The sequence below is a fragment of the Anarrhichthys ocellatus genome, unplaced genomic scaffold, assembly GCF_004355925.1.
Source record: "Anarrhichthys ocellatus isolate YVR2014 unplaced genomic scaffold, GSC_Weel_1.0 scaffold13, whole genome shotgun sequence".
NCBI classification, from domain to species: domain Eukaryota; kingdom Metazoa; phylum Chordata; class Actinopteri; order Perciformes; family Anarhichadidae; genus Anarrhichthys; species Anarrhichthys ocellatus.
In genome coordinates this window covers 4,875,919-4,898,789 of record NW_022280043.1, presented here as the reverse complement: position 1 = coordinate 4,898,789, position 22,871 = coordinate 4,875,919, and the positions used below count along the sequence as shown (strand labels likewise).

Below are 22,871 nucleotides of genomic sequence, written 5' to 3'. Positions count from 1 at the left end.
GCAGGTCTTACACATGCATTAGCCTTCTTGAAATAAATGCAGTAATCTGACTCACTCAGGACATTGTTTAAACAAATGTTTAAAGAGTGGGAAAGACAACACTGGACTTCCACTGAACTCCCATGATATCAGGCCGAATTTATGTTGAAGAATCGTAGTAGTTTGGGCAATTTCCGATACAAATATTTGCAAGTCTGATTTTTCCTGGCAGCGTGGAGCCCAGCGCCAAAGGGGCCAGCTGAATTCCCGTAAACCGGGGGGAAGCGACAGGGAGAGTGAGGGTGGGGGGAGTGAGGCAGCTGGGGAGGGCTGACAGTGCAGCGTGTTTATACCACGTGACCGGAAGTAAGCGCGCTCTGCCTCTGCCAAGATGTCTGCGCCCGACGAGGACACGTTTGCCGAGGAAGGAGGCGAAATGGAGGAGCTGGACGAGGCTGGCAGCGATGAGGATGAAGGAGTAGAGATGGAGGAGGAAGGAGCGGACGGAGGAGAAGATAGAAAAGTCTACGTGCCCGGGATCGAGCCGCTTCGGCCCGGAGAGGAGCTGGAGATGGACCGGTCCGCGTACCGCATGTACCACGAGTGTCAAACAGGCAAGTCGTAGCCCACCACGATTTATTAACAACAAGTTAGCCACGCTGATGTGTCCTGGTTAGTGTTGTCACCCTGCAGGAGCTGCACGTATTCACTGCTGTTCGTGTTCAGGTGCTCCGTGTCTGAGCTTCGACGTCCTGAGAGATGGAGATGGAGAAAGCAGGGAGCAGTTCCCTCTGTCCATGCTGCTCTGTGCGGGCACACAGGCGGACACAGCTCTGAGCAACAGGTACAACGCTCCGGACAAACGTCATTAATATACTGTGTGTTCAACGTTATCGCTGTTATTTATTATTTGTCAAACTTCGACCAAAGCACCATGGCTTTTGAGATTATGAGTGTTGCTTCTCCATGAAGGTATCATCAATAATGGTATCTAGGCAACAACGTTCAGAAGCTATAATTTATGTTAATGGTGTCAGAAAAAACACTGAGGACACACACTAAAACAATGCACGATATAAAGATAAAATACTAAATAATATAACGAACTAACTTTCTAATAAAACTATTATAAACGTCAAATGTTATATCATTTGACATTGTTGTCAACACTGATTCTGTGGTGTTTTGAGAGACTCTACTGCCAGAATCGTAAAAAAACTCTTTATTTCAAAAATTTTACATAGTCGTATCTTATGTATATTCATTTTATGATCTCTGTAATATTGTACAATTGTAATATGATATACGGTGGGTACGGAAAGTATTCAGACCCCTTTAGATTTTTCACTGTTTCACTGCAGCCATTTGCTAAAATCAAAAATTCATTTTATTTCTCATTAATGTACACTCAGCACCCCATCTTGACAGAAAAAATTTGCAAATTTATTAAAAAAGAAAAACTGAAATATCACATGGTCATAAGTATTCAGACCCTTTGCTCAGTATTGAGTAGAAGCACCCTTTTGAGCTAGTACAGCCATGAGTCTTCTTGGGAATGATGCAACAAGTTTTTCACACCTGGATTTGGGGATCCTCTGCCATTCTTCCTTGCAGATCCTCTCCAGTTCCGTCAGGTTGGATGGTGAACGTTGGTGGACAGCCATTTTCAGGTCTCTCCAGAGATGCTCAATTGGGTTTAGGTCAGGGCTCTGGCTGGGCCAGTCAAGAATGGTCACAGAGTTGTTCCGAAGCCACTCCTTTGTTATTTTAGCTGTGTGCTTCGGGTCATTGTCTTTTTAGAAGGTGAACCTTAGGCCCAGAGCACTCTGGAAGAGGTTTTCTTCCAGGATATCTCTGTACTTGGCCGCATTCATCTTTCCTTCAATTGCAACCAGTCGTCCTGTCCCTGCAGCTGAAAAACACCCCCATAGCATGATGCTGCCACCACCATGTTTCACTGTTGGGATTGTATTGGGCAGGTGATGAGCAGTGCCTGGTTTTCTCCACACATACCGCTTAGAATTAACGCCAAATAGTTCAATCTTGGTCTCATCAGACCAGAGAATCTTATTTCTCATAGTCTGGGAGTCCTTCATGTGTTTTTTGGCAAACTCTATGCGGGCTTTCATATGTCTTGCACTGAGGAGAGGCTTCCGTCGGGCCACTCTGCCATAAAGCCCCGACTGGTGGAGGGCTGCAGTGATAGTTGACTTTGTGGAACTTTCTCCCATCTCCCTACTGCATCTCTGGAGCTCAGCCACAGTGATCTTTGGGTTCTTCTTTACCTCTCTCACCAAGGCTCTTCTTCCACGATTGCTCAGTTTGGCTGGACGGCCAGGTCTAGGAAGAGTTCTGGTCGTCCCAAACTTCTTCCATTTAAGGATTATGGAGGCCACTGTGCTCTTAGGAACCTTGAGTGCTGCAGAAATTCTTTTGTAACCTTGGCCAGATCTGTGCCTTGCCACAATTCTGTCTCTGAGCTCCTTGGGCAGTTCCTTCGACCTCATGATTCTCATTTGCTCTGACATGCACTGTGAGCTGTAAGGTCTTATATAGACAGGTGTGTGCCTTTCCTAATCAAGTCCAATCAGTTTAATTAAACACAGCTGGACTCCAATGAAGGAGTAGAACCATCTCAAGGAGGATCAGAAGAAATGGACAGCATGTGAGTTAAATATGAGTGTCACAGCAAAGGGTCTGAATACTTATGACCATGTGATATTTCAGTTTTTCTTTTTTAATAAATTTGCAAAAATTTCTACATTTCTGTTTTTTTCTGTCAAGATGGGGTGCTGAGGGTGCTGAGTGCATTAATGAGAAATAAAATGAACTTTTTTGATTTTAGCAAATGGCTGCAATGAAACAAAGAGTGAAAAATTTAAATCGGTCTGAATACTTTCCGTACCAACTGTAGGTGGAGGTTTCAAATAAGCCCAGTTGGATTTTGTGCCTCTTCCTGCACTGTGATATTTATTTATCTCTGTTATGTTTGTTCATTTTTAATTATTTGTTTAATTTGTGCAAAATAAATCAACTGAACTAAACACAAAACAATATCTGGAAGAAACTGAAGGAATTTTGTGAATGTGCCAAAGAGAAACGGCAATTTTATCGGACTATTACTTTGCTTGTTGTTAGACTCTATATTCAAAGATAAGACAATACTTTCTGTAACAGGGACGAAGACTCCAAGATCAGAAAGGTCATTTGAGTCCAAAGGTTTATGCAGAAGGAACATAAAAGGGAAAACATTGAGTCTGAAATTGTGTATGAATTCATAGCATGGATATTTGCTATAGGAACATTTAAATATAAATGTCTTTAATTTTATTGAAGATTAAAGAAAACTGTTGAATTCTGTCTTAACATTTATATTAATGTTATGTTCATGTCAAATGAGGTGGATGATAAAGATACAATAAGATACAACTTATGCAAATATAAATGGTGTTAAGATAACAATAAGGTGCAAATCCTCAAATGTATACAATGCCAAAATAAGTTTACCAGTATGGATCATAAAAATATTAAAAAATAAAGGTATCTATCAGTCCAGGTCGGGTTGCATACGAATTGATGGGAATAATTTCCATATTAATGACAGCATTCACAAAGACGGGTACAGTGCACTGACAATATGAAACCAGATATGTACATTTGTGTTTATTTACACTGATGGTCTGTATACTTTATTGTGTCTCTACATACAAATATTTGAAGTTATTCTGTAGTGTCCTAGTAGTCCGGCATACAAACTTGTAAACGTGACTAGTTTCTAGATGGCTTTTGATGATTAGAGGCACAGTGTTTAATTACTGTTGTTGATTTTAATTATTAATTGATGGTTGTGAATTGGTCTTTCACTCTTTGGGGTAAAACAAACTAGCAACACCTACATCTTTGTATCTAAGAACACATTAACAGGAAATCTTAAACATTGTAATGAGCCTCTTAGTTGCTGTTTCTTTAGAGCTAGATCAACAGGAAAGCCCACATGTTTAACAAACACACAGGCAGATTGCATCAGCACTCTTCCCTATTCATAGTCAGTATAATTTTGGGGTATTAAATACAAATAACTGATAAAAATGTGTTAAAACAGTCGTCACTGGCAGCGCATATTATTGTGTGAAAGCTTTTGTTCGATCATTTTGAAAGTGTATGCACCAGGACATAGTTCACAGTCCAATGGTTTTTGTTTTTTTGTGTTGCACACTTTCAGTTTTGTTTTGACATCATCCACTCAGTCGTGACTCTTCCTTTTCAAAGGGTCAGTTAATGGTTAATGGAAAACCTTCTCAAGAACCACCCTTAAGATTATTTTGTCTCAAACTGAAAGTCAGCACTTGAGTACAGAGAACATACTTATCTCCTCAGTAGTTTGCTATCTTCTGCATACTCTGAAATAATATAGCAAGCATGTGTTATCTACATCCTCTTAAAATGCATCCCTTCACTTTCTTGCAGACTTCTCGTCATACGCATGCATAACCTTCACGGAACAGAGAAAGACAAAGAGGGGGAAGAAAGCAGTGATGAAGAAAGTGATGACGAAGATGATGAGGATGAAGATAAGAAGCCAAAGATGGAGCTGGCCATGATGGCTCACTATGGAGGGATCAACAGAGTCAGAGTATGTTGTGTCGGTTTCTAGGCAATACTTGTACATGAACTCCTGTATCAGAAACATGTTTAACTTTCCTAATGACTCATTTTGCTTCTGAATTTCCAGGTGACCCGACGTGGGGAGCAGTCATTGGCTGCCGTCTGGTCAGAGAAGGGACAGGTAGAAATATTTGACCTCCAACCTCAGCTGGAAGCCGTGCACAGTTCTGCTGCTATGGCAACTTTCATCAAACAGCAGAAGGAAGCCACGGCTCTCTTCAGCTTCTCAGGACACATGGCTGAAGGCTTTGCTGTTGATTGGTCACCTACAGTACCTGGTAACTGTCTCCTTGACCTGCAAGGGAATTTAGAGATAAAAAAGAGACGAACTTCTTGCTTACATGCTTAGATTTTGAGACCTAATTTTATACACTTGCCTATTTTTTTAATCATTCAAATGTGTGTTGTGACATCACTCAGAACACATATATTTTTTTATTTTTTGCTTTACTCCGAACTTATATGTATATAGGTCATGTTTTACAGACAGTTCTGATTGGATGAGGTGAAGTGTTGTAGCATAGATGTGTGTGTCTGTCAACCAAACGCTGAAGTGTTCTGTTTGTACTATATCAGGTCGTCTTGTCAGTGGAGACTGCAAAAAGAACATCCATGTGTGGGAGCCACGAGAGGGAGGGACTTCATGGCAGATTGACCAACGGCCTTTTAGCTCCCACAGCAAGTCTATCGAGGATCTGCAGTGGTCGCCGACTGAAGCTACAGTATGTTTGTAGGAAAATACTGACGTAGTGGGTTAGACTGAGGTACCGCAGATGAAGCTTTAGTGGGCCGACTTGGATCTATCCGTTTGTGTGGGTTTGCAAAGTACATGCAAAGTATTCGACATTCATATCAGGATTTGACATGCATTTCTGGTATCCTCTTTGCCATGTAGAGGATGAATTTCTCCACACTGTTCAATGATGTTGTATAATGGTGCTTTACAGGTGTTGGGATGGAAGAACAGGGTGTGGTGAGAGGAATGAATGAAGCCATGTTGACTTTCAAAACACGACCTGTTAACGCTGGAGCTAGGTGCCATCACAGCTAAGAAACAGACTAAAATGTGCCATTTAACTAGTGACCAAACTAGTTTGTGGTATGTGGATGCGAGTCCTGCAGCCTCACATTGAGGTTAGCTTTATGCTTCTATGTGGGTACACTGGGACTTTGTGCAACCTAACTGGTGTTGGCTCTAATTTATCGATGTAGAAGGGTTTGTAAAGTGCTTTAAAAACACAAATTATGAACATGGAAATATCACACTCTTAAAACAGAATGTTTTGCAAGAAATACAACGGAGTTCCTTGTTTGGAAAGACTAATTAAGTCTTGTTTTGGATACATACAGAATCTGTACTGTCTTGTTTTCCACAGGTTTTTGCATCTTGTTCGGTGGACCAGTCTATTCGTATCTGGGATATTCGTGCCCCGCCCAATTCAATGCTTTCAGCCAACGAAGCTCACTCGTCAGACATCAATGTGATCAGCTGGAACAGGAGCGAACCCTTCATCCTGTCAGGAGGGGACGATGGGCTTCTGAAAGTATGGGACCTTCGACAGTTTAAGGTAAAAAAAACAACAACGTTATAATTTGCATAATGTTAGTAACCATTTCTCTCTTGACTGTTGCACAGCTATGAGTTATGACTTGTTTAGGTATGACACAGATTGAAGATCTTACTGATTGAAGAGTGTCATCACAACAAAGTAACCCACCATTCCTGCTACAAGACAAACAGTACTTGAAGAGTTACACCATCAGATAATCAAACACCTGCACAGCGTGGCCGCACCTAACTAATAACATTTGTTCCATTTTGTGCCTGTTACACAATAGTGTGTCGTTACCGCAGTCGCCATCCTCCTAATACCGCGACCAATTTTTAATTTGCCTTTTAAAGAACACTCCTATACGCCCTGTTAATGTCTTGTTGGAACAAAAGGCAGACAATACAAATATTTATAAACCTTCATGTTAGGATTAATACTTGTATAGCCTGAATGTGCATCATACACGGGACGAAGAGTTGTCAGACCTCTTATTCCACCTTTACCTGTAGACCGGGCGGCCTGTGGCGAATTTCAAGCAGCACAGCGCCCCCATCACGTCTGTTGAGTGGAGCCCCGTGGATTCGAGTGTGTTCGCCGCCTCGGGAGCGGACGACGTCGTCAGCCAGTGGGATCTGTCCGTGGAGTCATGTGATGTGGGTGCCAGAGTGGAGGGGGTGAAGGACTTACCCCCACAGCTTCTGTTCCTGCACCAGGGTCAGTCGGAGATCAAGGAGATCCACTGGCACCCACAGATACCTGGTGTGATGGTCTCCACGGCTCTGTCGGGATTCAACGTGTTCAGGACAATATCTGTGTAGTGTGTGTGTTTGAGAAAGGGTTATTTTTGCATTTATGCAAAGTAGTACACATGTAATGTCTAATATGTTTCATCATTAAGGAACTTGTAATAATGTACATAACGCTTTGTAGGTAATAATTCTTCTTTTGGACATTTATTGGCCAAAATTGCCGCCATGTGGTGTTATAACCTTTACTATTGATCTTTCAGTTTGGATGTTTCACAGATGTTTCACAGTTTGGATGTTTCACACATTTCCTATTGCGTGCTTAAAATAAAATATTAGAAACTGTTTTTGGTTTATTTTTTCTGGAATTTATGTTTTCATAGGAGATTTTTTTTTTTTTTCATTTATATTTGGAGGAAAGCAGAGAACTACTTTATTTCAGGAAGTGTCTCTACGTAAAATAAACTTCAGATTCACTCTGAATACTTTATATAGTTCTGTTTTTTTCGCCCAGGACACATTTTAAAAGAAAATAGAAGTCATAGCAAAGGCTGGTGAATATTTTAAAATCCCAATAATTGTTTTATTGTTTTCACTGTAATCCTTATTAAACGACAGGATAACAATTATGTTTGAACCAGCATTTTCAACAGAGCATAATGGTATCTCCCTTTTACAGCATTATGAAATAAAATACTTTTTCAAAATACAAGCAAACATGTACAAAATACACCGCTGGTCCTGATTTACAATTGACCTTTAAATCCCATGATTGTCTTTGCATTGTAGTATTAGTCCAGCCCCACAGCCCACAGAAAAGCTTTAGCTACTTGAAAACAGATGTGAACAGATGTGCACACTGTCTGACTTGGAATGTGATAAATTCAATTAATTATTCACAGGACAACTATTTTCTGACAATGTCTCTGGGAACCATAAAGTTCGTCAAATGCATTAAACATCAAGAGAAGACAGATTCTAATAAAACATGCAATATGAGAAATAATTATTAAGACATTTATATAGCACATAGTACAATAATGTAAGAAAAACGCTGTCTTTAAGGCACTATAACAAAGTTCAATGTGTGAACTTCAGATGGCAGAAATAGTAATTGAAATTAACAATACAAGCATTCATTTAGTCCGTTTCATAGCAAAGCAACCAAGTCAATGAAAAAAATCAAAGTGCTACAAAACAAATCTTTCACTGATCAAGATGACAATCTATTGCAAATCTGTTACCCTTACTAATAAAACATGAAATGCTTTTTCCAGTTGAGCAACATCGTCAAACTGTAAATCTTTTTTTTTTTATAAAATCCAGTTAATTCTGCCTCCCATTCAAATGATACTCAAGTTATGAGTTTATGAAAATACAGTTTACTTGATTTACTTGACAGCAAAGATCTGTTTTCAAGGGAAAACTGTACCTGTCCCCTATAGACCAATTTCATCATCAAACTCATCTTCAAATGTATAGCCCCGCCCTTCCTCCTCCTCCTCTTCCTCCCCCTCCTCTGAATCAGTCTCTGATTGGCAGCTGTCGACCCTCCTCCTGTCCAATGGGGTGACTCCTTCATACTCAGAGTTATGTGACGAGGCCGGACTAGGTGGCAAATCTACTTTGTGATTGGTGACCTCGGTTTCACCTCCACCTACTACGCTCTCACCCGCCGTTGGACTGCGACACGCCAACTGATCCTCATCCTGGAAGTCGAACCCTTGACCCTCTTCCTCTTCAGATGCTTGCCGAATTATCTCCTCTCGTTTGTCACTGAATCGCACTTTTGGTCGTAACCCCTTTTGCTTGATCCCATTCCCGTCTGGTATCCTGCCGTCTCCCACCTGGTTTCCATCCAACCCAACCAAGTTCTTCCCATTCAGCTCGTTCTGCATGTTCACAGACATCTCCACGGCCCCTTTTCCCTGATTCGTTTCCACCGAGGATGTGCTACTTTTGGGATTGAACACATCCTCCTCATTGGAGTCCAACCCCAAACCGTCCATCACCCCTAGTACGTCTCCCAGCATAGACGGGCCTAGATCCAGGTCCAGGTCAAATGAAGACACTGACTCAGAGTGCTGAAGCTCATTGTTCTGAGGGCTTCCTGGAGCGTCTGTATGTAGATCGCTGTGGTTGACTGCCACCTGAGGGTCGGCAGCTGGCATCGTCCCTGGACTCCCAGGGTCGGGGCTGGCAGAGCTCGGGCCCAGAGTGGACAGGAAGGAGGTGTCCCCAAAGGCATCTCCTCCCCTCCCAATGTGCATGGTGTGGCGGAAGTCACCCAGTGGGGCTGAGATCATGGTGGGGTCCAGGCGAGGTGCCCGGGTTGATTTGTGCAGCGGCATGACTGAAGGCAGATTGAGGAAGACGGGAAGAAAGAGGAAAAAACAGGGAGACGATTCTTAAATGTACATGATAGCAGGGGTGAATAGCTGTAACCCCGAAATGACATATCACAGTGTCATACAGAAATTGTTCAAGAAGCTGGAAATACTGGAGCCACAGTCCAGCTTAATGATAAGACAGGGCCGTGTCAACACTTCACCATGTTGAGCAACATTGTGGGACACCAATGAGCGTTTTTGGCACTGGTGCGGCTGTGAAGGCCATGCTGAGACTTGTACTTGAAACACACTCATGCAACGTTAGCACATACTTTTCTTTGGCCTTAGGGGTGTGTATATGCGGACAAAAACAAGACTAACTTTCTCCACAAAAAATAAACTGGATCTATAGCACCAAAGCCATTGATCTCTGCTACTTTTGGTTGTTATTAAATTGAGATTTCAGCATGAAAAAAGGCCAAATTTTAAGTTAATTATTATGACAGTAAGGTGAATAAATATTACTCCATACATTTGATAATGCCTTACAGAATAAGTAAGCCAAATCAATGACAATTTCTTGATCAACATCATATATTGCAAACCAGAATATACATTTGAGAAGTCATTATTTTAAGTGTGTGTGTGTGTGTGTGTGTGTGTGTGTGTGTGTGTGTGTGTGTGTGTGTGTGAGAGAGAGAGAGAGAGAGAGAGAGAGAGAGAGAGAGAGAGAGAGAGAGAATCAGATTTAGGAGGGGAGGGGGCTTGCTTACAGGCCTACCCCAATTCTCAAGACTTTTCCAATAATAGTTAAAGTAGATGACTTATTGTATTACTTAAATATATAATGTTTTACTTATACGAAGAGCATGCGAGGGTTACACTTATTGACAAAGCAGCATGACCGCTCAGATCAATGTAAAGTTCGCTAATCAATTGACCTGAGTGAGCGTCACCGTCACATTCAAAGTATATCAAACTTACCTTAAAGGGAATATTCTGGTCTTTGGTTGGCTCGCTCCTCAGTATCCAACTTTTTCCATCTGGCTTTCTGACTTACGCTTCCCTCTCGACTTTTCCCTCGCTCTTTTTTCTCGCCGTCGTTGGTCTGTGTGAGTTTTCTTTTCTTTTTTTCCAAAGGGATGGGCATGGGGTGAGGAAGTGACGCGACAGTTATTGGGGCGAGCTGGATCAAAGTATCAGTTGACTTTACCAGACTTTTGTTATAGATGGACGAGACTAAGAGACTGCTTCTAGACAGAGAACATCTTTATTTAAGGTTATGATATAATCTAATTGTGAGCCATAGTTTATAAATGTATAAAGCAACACTGGAAGTCAATGTGAAAAAAAAGTATTACAGTGTAACTACCATGATGTCAACTTTAATTGTATGTCTTTTTGGAAGAATAGTGCTTAATTGAAATTCTTAAATCATGAGTCAAAGTTCTGTCACTTTGATTTTCTAAAATGTTTTAATTATTTTTCATAAGTAATTTATTCAATTAGCCGTGCACTTATATTTTCAGATATCTCTATTTAAATGACAAGGCTATAGCCATATTCTGTTTGTTTTTTTAAATTATTGTTAACAAATTACATGAAAAGACCAACACCAGCACTGCACCATGTTAGTGGTAATCAGCCCCGAGCCCATTAGTTCCTCTTAAAGATGTGAATCTTTACACAATGATTTTTTTATTTAATTTTCAGCTGAGCACTGTAGGTTTTTAGCAAAGGATACTCAAACAAGAGTAAAACGTGCATTTGTGAGTTTAAAATACTGCACTCAGCCTAAAGTATGTGTACGTTTTTAGCTGTAGAACATAAACTCCCCCAAGATTGCGGAAAAGAATATAACATATATACAGTACATGCTAAAAACATTTCTTGGGCCACAGTTATGCTTCATTTTAAAGACAGACACATTTCATTTCACACTGAAATTCTTATGAAGGGTTTGACTTAAAGGTGACTGAAATCATGATACTTTTGTGAGACAGTTGCATAGTAAAATTTAACCCCATTCATTTCCTCATGCAACCAATACATAACAAATACACTTTTAAAAGGAGCAAACCTGAATTTTAATCAACAACAGGAGTGTGGGGATGCTATTTAAGAGTCTGTATTATCCAGCTTCCTCTCATGGGTTAAAGAAAAAGCAGAAGCATTACCAAACACCAGGTATTCACACAATGGTGCCGGGTAGTGAGTCATTGTTTGGGAGATCTTGTCACAAATGCTTAACATATTTGTGTGATGATGTAGCAGACAAGACAACAATGGGGACAAATTATTCATTCAGCAGCCACATGATATCATTTACTGTGATAAATGGTCTGGAAATTACACTAAATACAGTGTTTTATTTATTTGAAAGCGGTGCATGCTGACATCAAGTTGCCCACAAAAATAAAACATTCTTCATTGTTTTATGGAGATTCTAAAGGAAGGCATTGAGTTCTCTTCAACGTCATGGTATTTATTCTCAGTGTTTAAAGGCAATACAACTCTCTCGTTTTCAATAACAAAAAAGTTATAAATGGCAGAGGATTATATCTTTAAAAATACATCGTAAGCCCTCCTGTTCATTGCTGTGCGACATATTTATGAACCATACAACAGATGCAAAATATAATTTGCATCATTGAAAAAGGCTTGCATAAATTTGGGGGATGCGCTGTGGGAGGGAGACAGGATATGACTCCACTCTCTATAATACACACTCTCTCTCTCTCTCTCTCTCTCTCTCTCTCTCTCTCTCTCTCTCTCTCTCTCTCTCTCTCTCTCTCTCTCTCACACACACACACATACACACACACACACACACACACACAAGGTCACACAAACACACATCCTGCAGCTGTATGTGCTTCACAGGAAGGTAAGGAAAAACAATATACCATAATATGTGAGTATGTACAAGATCTATGATTATCGAAAAACTCAAAAAATTCATGGTATAGTTGATCGGTTGAAATTATATATAGCTGCCCAACCAATTAGTCAATCAAAGTGAATGTTTTTCTCAGATGGTGTCATATTGGCAACACATGGACTAACAACACCTGATGTTGATATTAATACTATTAATTGAGGTTATGCTGATAATTGATGTATAATATATATGTATGTATATTAAATATTATTAAATATTATTTCTATTTGTTATTAGAGTAATAATTTATTTTCCTTTTCACTACCAACTTGAGCAAAGTTACGGATCATTGAGACTTTTTCCCCTGTGTTTAGCCTGTCAGGCATTACATTCCCTTACCATTCCTTAAGATTGACAGGCAAGTAGATGAATACGGCTCTAGCGCTCTGGCCTAAATGTTAAACCGGTATTTGATTGGTGGAGCCGGTAGGGGGCGATAAAGAAGGTGGGGATAACACGGGCGTACGCTTTGCCTGAGAGGATGTACTCTGGGCAACAAAAATCTTCTCAACAACGTCACTTGACTCAGCCAGTTTTACTTATCTGCCATTTTGTATCTCCGCAGCCTAACCAGACCAAGTTTGTCGTCAACGAAGAAGGAAGGAATGCGAATGTTCACTTCACTTGTTAATTTGCACCTTTAATCAAAGGACGTTATATTACAGTTTGGCTAGTTTGACGTTAGTGGCAGTCGGCTGACTGTCTTTCTAAACAGTTAATCATCGAGACAGATTTAATCTTGTTTACCTTTTTTTGCTTTAGCAGGAGAGCTAACGCTAACGACGTTAGCCAGCTAGCTTAGCTAGCGAACAACCGTCCAAGCGTTAGCTCTTAACGCTAACAGTAGTCTGTGGCGAAATGGCGGCCAACACGACACAAGCAACCCCAACAACAAACTGGTAGGTCGCACTCTGAGCTACAGAAGACACACAATACTTGGGAAATTAAACAAATATGCTACAGCTTGACTAAAGCGTAAATATATAGTATGGTATGGTAGCGATGTCTTGGTTAGCTATAATCTCTTAATCATAATTAGTTCAGCTGAGGGTGTTAGCATCACGTAAACCTTATCTAGCTACATACAGGCCGTTGGTTTGGTTCACAGCTAACATTAAGTTAGCTGCTTAATGTTACTATATTTACATTAACGTAGAAGTTAGCATTAGTAACATTACACACTAACGTAGCGTTGACGCTTTGATACTAACGTTGAACGATTAACGTTAGTTAGCCGTTAAATGTAAGACAAGCCAACTGCTAACGTTAGGTAGGTCACAGTGAACGTGGTGCAAACGTTTAGACGGACGTAAGCATTTATTGTCGACACTGTTTTGGAATATATCTTTAATATGTTGATTTTGTTTCTATATAGTTCTAATGTTGCCATTAATATATATTTTTAATTGTGTTACTCAACCTTAAGACTTTTAAGTGTGTGCATGTGCTAATAGATACAAAGTGTATAAATACTTAAAACACAATTGTTCTTTGGTTGATGGCAGGTCCTATGGTGGAGCTGGAGATGGCCAGGTTCAGGAAAACCCAGAATGGGAGAAGGCAAGACAAGCACTAGCGTCTATTAACACGAGTCAGACCTCTGCTAAAACGGCACAAGCCAACCGGACAGCCACAGCAGAGGTGTGCTTTTATCTCTTTGTGTCTTTATCTTTTTAACACCTAGCATTTTACATTTATGTTAGGTGATCGGATAACAACTTGAGATCTAAATGATTTGTTCTGTATTGAAATAACAAGTCTTATTTTTGCACGTGTCTCGTTTCAGGCCGGTCAGTTTCAGCCAGCAGTGACTGAACCGGCTGCCATTCAACAGCAACAACAACAACAACAACAGCAGCAGCAGCAACAGTACTATCCATGGTACCAACAGACTCAGCAACAGTACCCTGGATACACATACCCCTATAATTACTACTACCCCATGGGTCCAGTAAGTACAGAAATAGATTTTGTTCTTGTCAAAATGTTAACATTTCATACAAATGAATCTGTTGAATTCAACACTGTGCACTGCAACGCTTGTATATACATCTGTATCTCCCAAAATAACATCTGATGCTCAGAGATTGGGAGGAGATTCTACAATGACAACACAAGTTTCTTTGTATTTCCAGTATGGAGGAGCAGCATATCCATCAAATCAGTATGGTGTACCCCAAGGGCCTTACCCGGGAGCTCCCACCTCTAATGGACAGGTACATCACAATCATTTTGTAGTTATTCATGCACTCCTTAGTTACATAGAATGTATAGTAACTAGGAGTGGAACAGTACACAAGATTCATGGTTCAGGTTGTACCTCGGTTTTCGGGTCAAGTTTTCTGTACAGCATGGAAACATTGAATAGCCTTTTTTATGTTCAACAGTGGCTAATTGGCCACAATTCTTACTGCAACAGTTAAGGCACTCAAATACTGGCATGTTGTCAATAGGATAGAGAGATAGGGGAGGACAAAACACTTAGTTGTGGGTACACACCAACTAACACACGGTTTGCCGTGTCACATTACTTAGCTTATAGCTTCTTTTCCACACATTTGCGTGTAGTCGGATCACAGGGCGAACCGAACGTCCTGTGCAGGTTCAGGACAAATACGCGTGCCGTTCTGTGATAATAACGGACCTAGATAAGATAATCCTTTATTAGTCCTGCAGTGGGGAAATTCACAGGATCACAGCAGCAAAGTGGACAGTGCACACAAGATACAGAGTAAAAAAAAACAAGAGCAACAAGTAATATAAATAAGTAATAAACAGTAAGAATATCAACTAATAGCTGGACTAATAATGGATGAGGTTTTAACACTGACCCTTTTTAAAATTTTGAGCACCTGACAAACTAATGCCTGGACATGGGGTTACTGGATATGACCAGCAACCCTGTTTAGATTAACTAATTTGTTGCTAAAATGGCTATTGTTTTCATCTTTTGTTTTTACAGCCTCCTCCAGTGCCTGGAATGGAAGATCAGTCCCCTGGATACCCATCTCAATCACAACCTCCTCCCCCTGCTGCTCCCCAGCCACCCCAGAGCCCAACCACCTCAGAGACACCCCCTCCTCCTCCACCCCCACCAATTGCTCCCCCACCCAACTCCCAGTACCCCCCTTCTCCATCACAAAATGCTTACGGTGCAAATAACTCCATGCAATACCCTCCCGGTGACTCCAACCAAATGCAAGGTTACAATCATTCCCAGGGAAGGCCCAACTATGGACAGGGCTTCCAGGCCCAGAACGCCTATCAGCCCCCTCAGAACACCTCACAGCAGCCCGGCCAGTATGTACCCGGACTCGGCAGAGGAGAGGCCAACAAAAACAAAAACCAAAAACAAGGACAGCAACTGTGGCACCGCATGAAACGTAAGATTTGCTCTTTTCTGAAGAAGCTGATGATTCATAACAAGTAGAAGTAGGCAGGTGTTTCACTGAGCAACAGTTGTCTATACCAATCGGAGACATCTGTGTTTGATTACTGACCAATCAGGAGCATCCCATTAGGAGGAGCTTTATGTGAGAGGGGGCTGTGATTTTTAAAAGATGATCCCAGGACCAATGTTATTGCTCAACATTTTGAAGCCAGATATATCCAAAAAAAAATTAACCAAAGGCTAGAAACAAAGAAGAAAAAATGTTAGTATTCATTTCTTAATCATATTTATTTTATGTCTTCTTTCTCACAGAGGCCCCTGGCTCAGCTTCAGTAAAGTTTAATATTCACAAGAGGCCCTATCAGGTTCAGTGTTCTCCGATGTCCAATCAGACTTTCCCACCAGGCGACCAGCCCTCAGGAGTGAATCCAGATCCTTCCTCCCCATCTTCCGCCAGCGCTGCACTCGGAGGTGCTCAGACACGGTGAGAACTAGACTGTCACTACGGATTAAAAAAAGACGACAGTCGTGAATGATATGTTGACTTAGAATGCTTTCTCTCCAGACCCCAGGACTGGCCCCAAGCCATGAAGGAATATGTGCAGCGCTGTTTTACAGCCTGTGAGACGGAGGAAGATAAAGATCGTACAGAGAAGGTGCTGAAGGAAGTTCTGCAGGACCGGCTGAAGGATGGCTCTGCTTACACTATTGATTGGAATCGAGAGCCATTGCCAGAGTGAGTTTAGTAGTTGATTAGTGTTTGCCTGTTGTATCTAAGCTTTGACATTTCTTTAAACTAATGCACGTGAACGTTGCAAATCAAACATAAATTAACTATATTTTGACGTGTTTTCAATAAGTTCCACTGCAACGATCTTGCTTGATGCGTTTCTTGGATCTGAATAGTTGCAAATTGGGATTTGGGTCTTATTTATTTATGTTTTCTTGCAGACTAAAGGTCAAGCTGTCTCGTTGGGAATCGATTCAATCCCAGAGGACATCAGATGGTGGAAGTGCAGTAGGTGCGTCTCCAAGAGGCAGGGGTGGTGGACACCGACTGGGCCACTACAGGAACATATTTTCTCAGAGGAGTCCATCTTCTAGTTCCTCCCGCTCCTCCTCCCGCTCCCCATCCCCATCCCACGGCCGACACCGGGACCGCAGCAACCAAAGGCACAAACGCAGGTAAGACACAGATTCCCTGTCTTTTCTTTGGTGAGTGTTGGCATCCTTTGTCTTTTCTTTTTTGAAATGTCTTGTGTCTCTATGCTATCAGTGATTCCGGCTCGCAGTCAGACAGCAGCATCTCCAGTGACCTCCGACCTCAGCTGTCACGTCGCAGTCAGAGAGGTGCTCGTGGTCGTGGTAGTGACAGGGATAGAGGCCGTGGGGAGAGAGGACGAGGAAGAGGAGGGAAAGCAAACAGAGGAAGGAGGTAAATACATATGTTCTCATCAGGCCCCTGCTATTCTCATTAATTACGGCTCTTGAAGAAGGCTTACTACTTTATTGCTCTATGACAGAGGGATACTTTGTGAATGGCCTGTTAACTTGTTCTCCCAGAAACATGGACGATTCCAATGCAGCCGTTGGAAAGAAGAGGAAAGGGGGTAATGCTGGTCTGGATTTCCACGACCCCAACAGAGAAGCCAAGAAGCAGAGCAGAGCCGCTCGTTTCCACAAGCAGCTTCGCTCAGAGCCGCTCGTTCTCTCCATCAATTCCCTGGACCTGCCCGATGGAACCCAGGAAGGCCTCAGCTGGGACGACTGCCCCATTGTGGGAACATGCCAGGACATCACCAAGTGCTACCTGAGGCTCACCTGTGCCCCGGACGCCTCCACTGTGCGCCCTGTGCATGTAAGTATGCTCACTGCAGTTTTATAGTCCTAAGATGATGTTTTTGTTTCTTGAGCTCTGTCACTGTGTTGAAGTCATTTTTTAAGCTTACTTAATACCATGCAAATTGCATAAAACAAGGGAGAAGAAAGGGATGACATATGATGAAGCCGTTTGAGTATATTTATGTATCTTTCTACGTCACAGAAGGTCAAGATCCAGAGATTGATCTTTTTCTGAACTTGTTTTTACCCAAGGTCCTGAGAAAGTCTCTGCAGACTGTGAAAGTCCACTGGAAAACCCACCAGGACTACACCTATGCCTGTGAACAGATGAAGTCCATACGACAGGACCTCACGGTATATAATGTTCATCAATAATTTTAACAATGTTACAATGGGTTTGTTGTTTCTTGAATTTCTTTAAATTTGATTATTTTTCCCCGTCATGCAGGTCCAAGGAGTTCGTACTGAGTTCACAGTGGAAGTGTACGAGTGTCATGCACGCATTGCTCTGGAAAAGGTGAATCCGTTTTCCTTTTCTACGCGTTGTAGTAGCTGAAAGTGTTAACATGGTTTAATACTAGCTGAATGTTTGTCTTCAGGGAGACCATGAAGAGTTCAACCAGTGCCAGACCCAGCTGAAGGCCCTGTACAAGGACAACCCCTCAGAAAACATTGGAGAGTTTACAGCATATAGATTGATTTATTACATCTTCACAAAGAACTCTGGAGGTATGCTCGCATGGTTTTCTTTTTTAGCTGCATTCGCACGTCGCATACACATTCTCACCCTCTTCCTTTTCCTTCCTAATTAAACTTCCACCATTTATCTTCCCTTCCAGATCTGACCACTGAGTTGGTTTACTTGACCCCAGCACTGCGGGCAGATGTGTGTGTGTCTCATGCTCTAGCCCTCCGTGCTGCCTGGGCGTTAGGAAACTATCGCCGTTTCTTTAAGCTGTACAAGGAAGCCCCGCGTATGGCTTCATACCTAATTGACAAGTTTGTAGAGAGGGAGAGAAAGATTGCACTTTGGGCCATAGTCAAAACGTAAGTAAAGTTTCAGAAAGTTTGCACATTTTGGTCCTCGTTTCAGGTCCTCATAACTTACGAGATTTCCATTTTTCTGTTTCTTCTGCAGGTTCAGGCCCGACTTGCCGGTGCAGTATGTGCAGTCCAATCTGGGCTTCTCTTGTTTAGACTCCTGTATGGCCTATCTTACTGGGCTAGGTGTCACCTTCTACCCTAGTGACCCCGATAAGATAGACTGCAAGGCCAGCACAGCCGCTTTGGCTGCGTCCTGAGGGGGGGGGGGGCTTAGCACCATGAAGGGAGACGCTAAGGGATTATCATGGAGCCTTACATATTTAATGTACTGCACATCAGACACCTCAGTCTATTCAGATAGGGAAGTTGGCAAACTAACAACTGTATATAGAAAGATACATGCTGCAGATTCCAGATGTAAGAGTTTACACACACTGTCACTCAAATATTGTAGGTTAGCCTAATGCCCAAGTTATCGCTCTACATTGATATGGCCAGAAAAGTGAGTGAACAGTTTAGATTTGGGATTAACATGTAGTCTCAGCATTTAGAGCCCCAGGAGTCACAGAAGCAGATCAGGGAGGCGCCCTCAAGGTTCCTGTTCCGTAACCACCATCAGATGTCAAAGCTAACAGTGTTCTGTTATGTTTTTTCCTTCCTCAAGTCAACAGCTCCAACACCTGAAGAATCAAGCCTTGTCAACCAAAAGAGAAATACAAACAGCTGTTCTTCAAGTCATTTATCCAGCTCTCTGCTGTTTGACAACAAGCCTACCGATTCACGTCAACTCGACATATTCCTCTTAGAGACTGTGAGACAACATGGTGAGAAGAAGCCAGCAGTTTGCCTGAAAGAAGAAGAGGTGGTGGTTTGTATATCCTATCCTGCGCCTGGTTTCCTCAAGGTTCTACAGTTAGCTGTGCATCCTGTTCCCTCAAATAGCCCGTGTAATGGAGCAATGGACTGAAGTCTTAGGTCTGGTTCCTGGTTTAATGAAGCGGTATCCATCCGCTGGTCACAGTCATGAAATGGGTGGCCATTTTTCGGGAAACGTCTCAATCTGATGAGCATTGACTTTTATAGGCAGGTGTTCTTCATCTCCTCACTCCGTACCGTCAGAGCTGAGCTCCATCTCCAGAATCAAACAGAGAATCTGCTTTCATCGTCCTCTGGTTTAAGTCCTGGCAGCACCTGGAGTCCAGCAGACCCTGATCAGCACAGCAAAGCGATGAAGCCCGTCTATCATCCATGTTGGCCATCTTAACTTCACCAGCTGTTTATCCAAAGAAACAGTGGCAGCTAAGCTGCCATCTTTAAATGCAGCTAACGGTGAAGTCTGCGTGCTGGATCATCAGCGGAAAACCTGCTGCAAGAAGGAATAATGAGTGGTTTGTATGCTACAGCTGGCTGGTAAGCGAAAGGGACTTCTCTGGAAGGAGGTGGATGACGGCACAGCAGAGATGTTGCCTCACACGTCTTCTGTGTTAAATGTTATACGTCTTGTGTTTTTGGACAGCAGTATTGGCCTAGTAAAATAATTATTGAGCTGCAACGCAGGTTTTTATCTACATGTTGATATTGGACAGGTGAGGGAGAAATTTGACAATATCCTAAAATGCCCAAAATGGCAGCAATAAGACTTTAAATTTACTGCACATGTACTTGTGCTGTCTGAATGTTATATGTTAAAGTATTTCAAATTGATTTAGACCGTAATGTAATAAAGAGGAAGATTAAAGTTGAGTGCTTTTATGTCCATTTCTCAGTAGTTATGATAGAAGTTTCTCAAACAAAAGCTGCGATTGTAGCCCATTTACTCGAAGTTCAAAACAGTGGTGTTGTAGTTGAGGATTTTGGCCATTTATCTTCGAGAGATTTGTGCTTTTCACGACTTAAAATACGATAGGTGGTGGTGCACTATTTTAGGTGATAATTGGTAAAATATGTGACAATACTTGAAATAGTGATTAGAAAATGTCAGAAACAAACGGAACTTTTCACACTGACTAAACTTTGTTCTGCTCTCCACCATTATCTATCGTTTGGGTCCTCATTTAGGATGATTGTGCTGGAATTGAAAACAGGTTGATGTCATTCCTCCTGATCTTTTCTATAAACCGTATTGATTCCCACTGTAGAAACATTGAGCTTGAGGTATTTAAGACTTTAAGGCTGTACAAGTTACATGTTTACTTGTCTACAGAGTATATTTTTGTAAATATTGTATGATACTGCTGTGATTTCTTTTCAATTAGTGCCTAGGGTAGATTTTTTGTTGACACACGGGTAAGTGTGATATTGTTTTTTTTTTTTTTTTCTGGGTTTTGCAAAACTCTTTAAAACCATTTATGTGAAAACTAAACTTCAATGCAGACAGGTCTGTATTGGGTTATATGCTATGTCATCAGAGAGGATGTAGTGGTGGAGTTCATAACTGCTAGTTTCTGCCAGTACAGCCTGAACATATTCACACAGGCTCTTCAATGTGGTGGGATATCATGCTCAATTCCCAGTGACATAACAAATATGGTTGTTAAATTGTCCCTTCAGACAAAAACTGTTTGCAGATTGTCCAACGCAAAGCCGATCTATATACTGGGAGCACTATTGCTAAACATGACATTTTAACACCTACCACAAAACGATAGCTTTACATCGCATTGACAAAATACTCTTGTGAACCTGACTTGTTAATTTGTTGGTAAAAGTGTTCCATTGTTGACCATTATTTCAGTAAGGAATGAAGTTAATTTTGTAATGACAACGATCTCAACATGTTTTCTTTCTTTCCCCTTCATTTACCTGATCCCCTGTCCTCTTTACTCCCCCCCCCCCCCCTCCCCCCCAGTCCCAAAACCTTTCTCTCACACGTCACCAGACCTCTCATTCTTCAGCTCGTAGCACTGCTGCGTTGCAGGAGCATCTGGAGTGATAAGTGGGCGAACCACCTCCAGACGCCAGCCGGAGAGAGTGAATAGTGAGCGATCCAAGTCTTGGTTTGACTCACGTTGAAGCCTCACAGCTGATGAAATACATGGGAGCCTTACACAATGAAATATGGAGAATGTTGATTTTGCTGCTAACCCAAATATTTGAAATGTTTTTCTGTGCGATGTGATACATGTTTAGTTTTTAAATCCATATTTGAGGATTGACAAAGTCTTCATGTTTTGCTGTTTTCTGTTTGTTCAGACGCATTTATACTTTTTCAAATAATGTTCCTTCGGTCGTTTACTGGTAAATTTGTAATTTAAGATTTTTAAATTTTTTTTTTTTTTTTTTTTTTTTTTCTCACCCTATTTATTAATATTTGGGATTAATTTGGCTGGGGTTTGAACGGTGGACTGAACAACTTGAGTTTGTTAGAGTTGCAGTAGATCTTATATTTGACAGCGTGATCCTCGTCTAAAAAGTGTGTCTGGACATACAGAATGTTATCCTCAAAGTTCACTAACATTTAGTATGATTAGAAAACAAAATTCCTTAGTACGCAGTCGTCTTTAGGCAAAGTTCCTTATTTGAGAAGTGCTGGTGCGTGCTCCCGTGCTAAGAAATTACCTTTTGGTTTCTTCTAATGTGACTGATCTTAATCGATGGTGGTTTGTTGCCTTTGGTTTACGTCCTAAGATTTGTTTACACATGGTTAAAGTGTGTACATCTGATGTCTCAGGTCTTCAGCATTGATACAGCCCAGGATGTTCAATTTATTTATTTATTTTTTTTTCGTAGAAAACTCACTCCAGACAACTAACGATACACATTTTCATTTTGGATGTTTGGTTTTTCCTCTCCGATGCCCGAGTCATGTTTTCAGTATTTTTTTGCTCCCATGTTACTGTATACCTCCCATCAGTCTTTGTAACTCCTTCCTTGATATTTGCTGGTAGAACTCCCCATGTCCCTCACCTCTGCTGTTCTCCTGTCATTTGAATTAGTCTTCTCTCTGTTCTCACTTTCTCTTATTTACCCTCCCTGCATGCTGTCCTCTCCTACAAATCTCTAACCATTAATTCTTCTCTCCTCATCCTTCTCGTTTCCTTTTATGTCGAGTATGTTTGTGGCTGTTTGCCATGTGCAATTAGTCACTCTCGCTAGTAAGTATTATACGGCGTCTGAAATGCTTCAATAGTTTCTGTTGCGGCTCACTAACAACTGAAGCTGAAGGTTTATCTGCAATGCCTCCTCCCCATCTACAGATCTGACATGATAAACTGCCATTTTGTAAATACTGTATATATATATATATTTTTGACAAAAAATCTAATAAACTTCAAGTATAAAGTGCATCCAGTGTTTTTAAATCACACAAAGCATTCTGGCGGATTGTATTCACATATTTAGCTGAATGGATAAAACAAAAGTACAAGTTAAGGAATAGAA

General features: G+C 41.4%; 3 protein-coding genes across 3 annotated transcripts; 2 read left to right on the top strand and 1 right to left on the bottom strand.

Annotated features, from left to right (window-relative positions):
- Positions 1–370: 370 nt before the first annotated feature.
- On the top strand, positions 371–7,288 carry grwd1 (glutamate-rich WD repeat containing 1). Its single transcript, XM_031852957.1, has 7 exons — positions 371–593; positions 706–823; positions 4,447–4,612; positions 4,712–4,922; positions 5,221–5,366; positions 6,021–6,212; positions 6,707–7,288. Exons 1-7 carry the CDS (start codon positions 371–373, stop codon positions 7,013–7,015), a joined length of 1,365 nt encoding a protein of 454 aa, XP_031708817.1. The 3' UTR covers positions 7,016–7,288.
- A 212-nt stretch (positions 7,289–7,500) lies between these two features.
- cdc42ep5 (CDC42 effector protein (Rho GTPase binding) 5) lies at positions 7,501–10,386 on the bottom strand. The gene is made up of 2 exons (XM_031852962.1): positions 10,258–10,386; positions 7,501–9,296 (listed from the first exon to the last, which is right to left on the bottom strand). The coding sequence occupies exon 2, from the start codon at positions 9,292–9,294 to the stop codon at positions 8,383–8,385; it is 912 nt and encodes a 303-aa protein (XP_031708822.1). The 5' UTR covers positions 9,295–9,296; positions 10,258–10,386; the 3' UTR covers positions 7,501–8,382.
- Positions 10,387–12,751: 2,365 nt separating this feature from the next.
- On the top strand, positions 12,752–22,775 carry leng8 (leukocyte receptor cluster (LRC) member 8). The gene is made up of 15 exons (XM_031852940.1): positions 12,752–13,113; positions 13,720–13,855; positions 14,001–14,165; positions 14,350–14,430; positions 15,177–15,597; positions 15,918–16,089; positions 16,171–16,341; positions 16,557–16,790; positions 16,882–17,040; positions 17,169–17,463; positions 17,700–17,801; positions 17,896–17,964; positions 18,047–18,176; positions 18,287–18,494; positions 18,586–22,775. Exons 1-15 carry the CDS (start codon positions 13,073–13,075, stop codon positions 18,746–18,748), a joined length of 2,547 nt encoding a protein of 848 aa, XP_031708800.1. The 5' UTR covers positions 12,752–13,072; the 3' UTR covers positions 18,749–22,775.
- The last annotated feature ends 96 nt before the right edge of the window (positions 22,776–22,871 follow it).

Bases quoted from the DNA above. Each gene is read 5' to 3' on its own strand.
- grwd1 (XM_031852957.1), top strand. From the start codon at position 371: ATGTCTGCGCCCGACGAGGACACGTTTGCCGAGGAAGGAGGCGAAATG. The intron at 594-705 runs GCAAGTCGTAGC...GTTCGTGTTCAG, and splicing joins GTACCACGAGTGTCAAACAG to GTGCTCCGTGTCTGAGCTTC. The intron at 6,213-6,706 runs GTAAAAAAAACA...CTTTACCTGTAG, and splicing joins GGGACCTTCGACAGTTTAAG to ACCGGGCGGCCTGTGGCGAA.
- cdc42ep5 (XM_031852962.1), bottom strand. From the start codon at position 9,294: ATGCCGCTGCACAAATCAACCCGGGCACCTCGCCTGGACCCCACCATG.
- leng8 (XM_031852940.1), top strand. From the start codon at position 13,073: ATGGCGGCCAACACGACACAAGCAACCCCAACAACAAACTG. The intron at 14,166-14,349 runs GTAAGTACAGAA...TTGTATTTCCAG, and splicing joins ACTACTACCCCATGGGTCCA to TATGGAGGAGCAGCATATCC. The intron at 17,041-17,168 runs GTAAATACATAT...TTGTTCTCCCAG, and splicing joins AAAGCAAACAGAGGAAGGAG to AAACATGGACGATTCCAATG.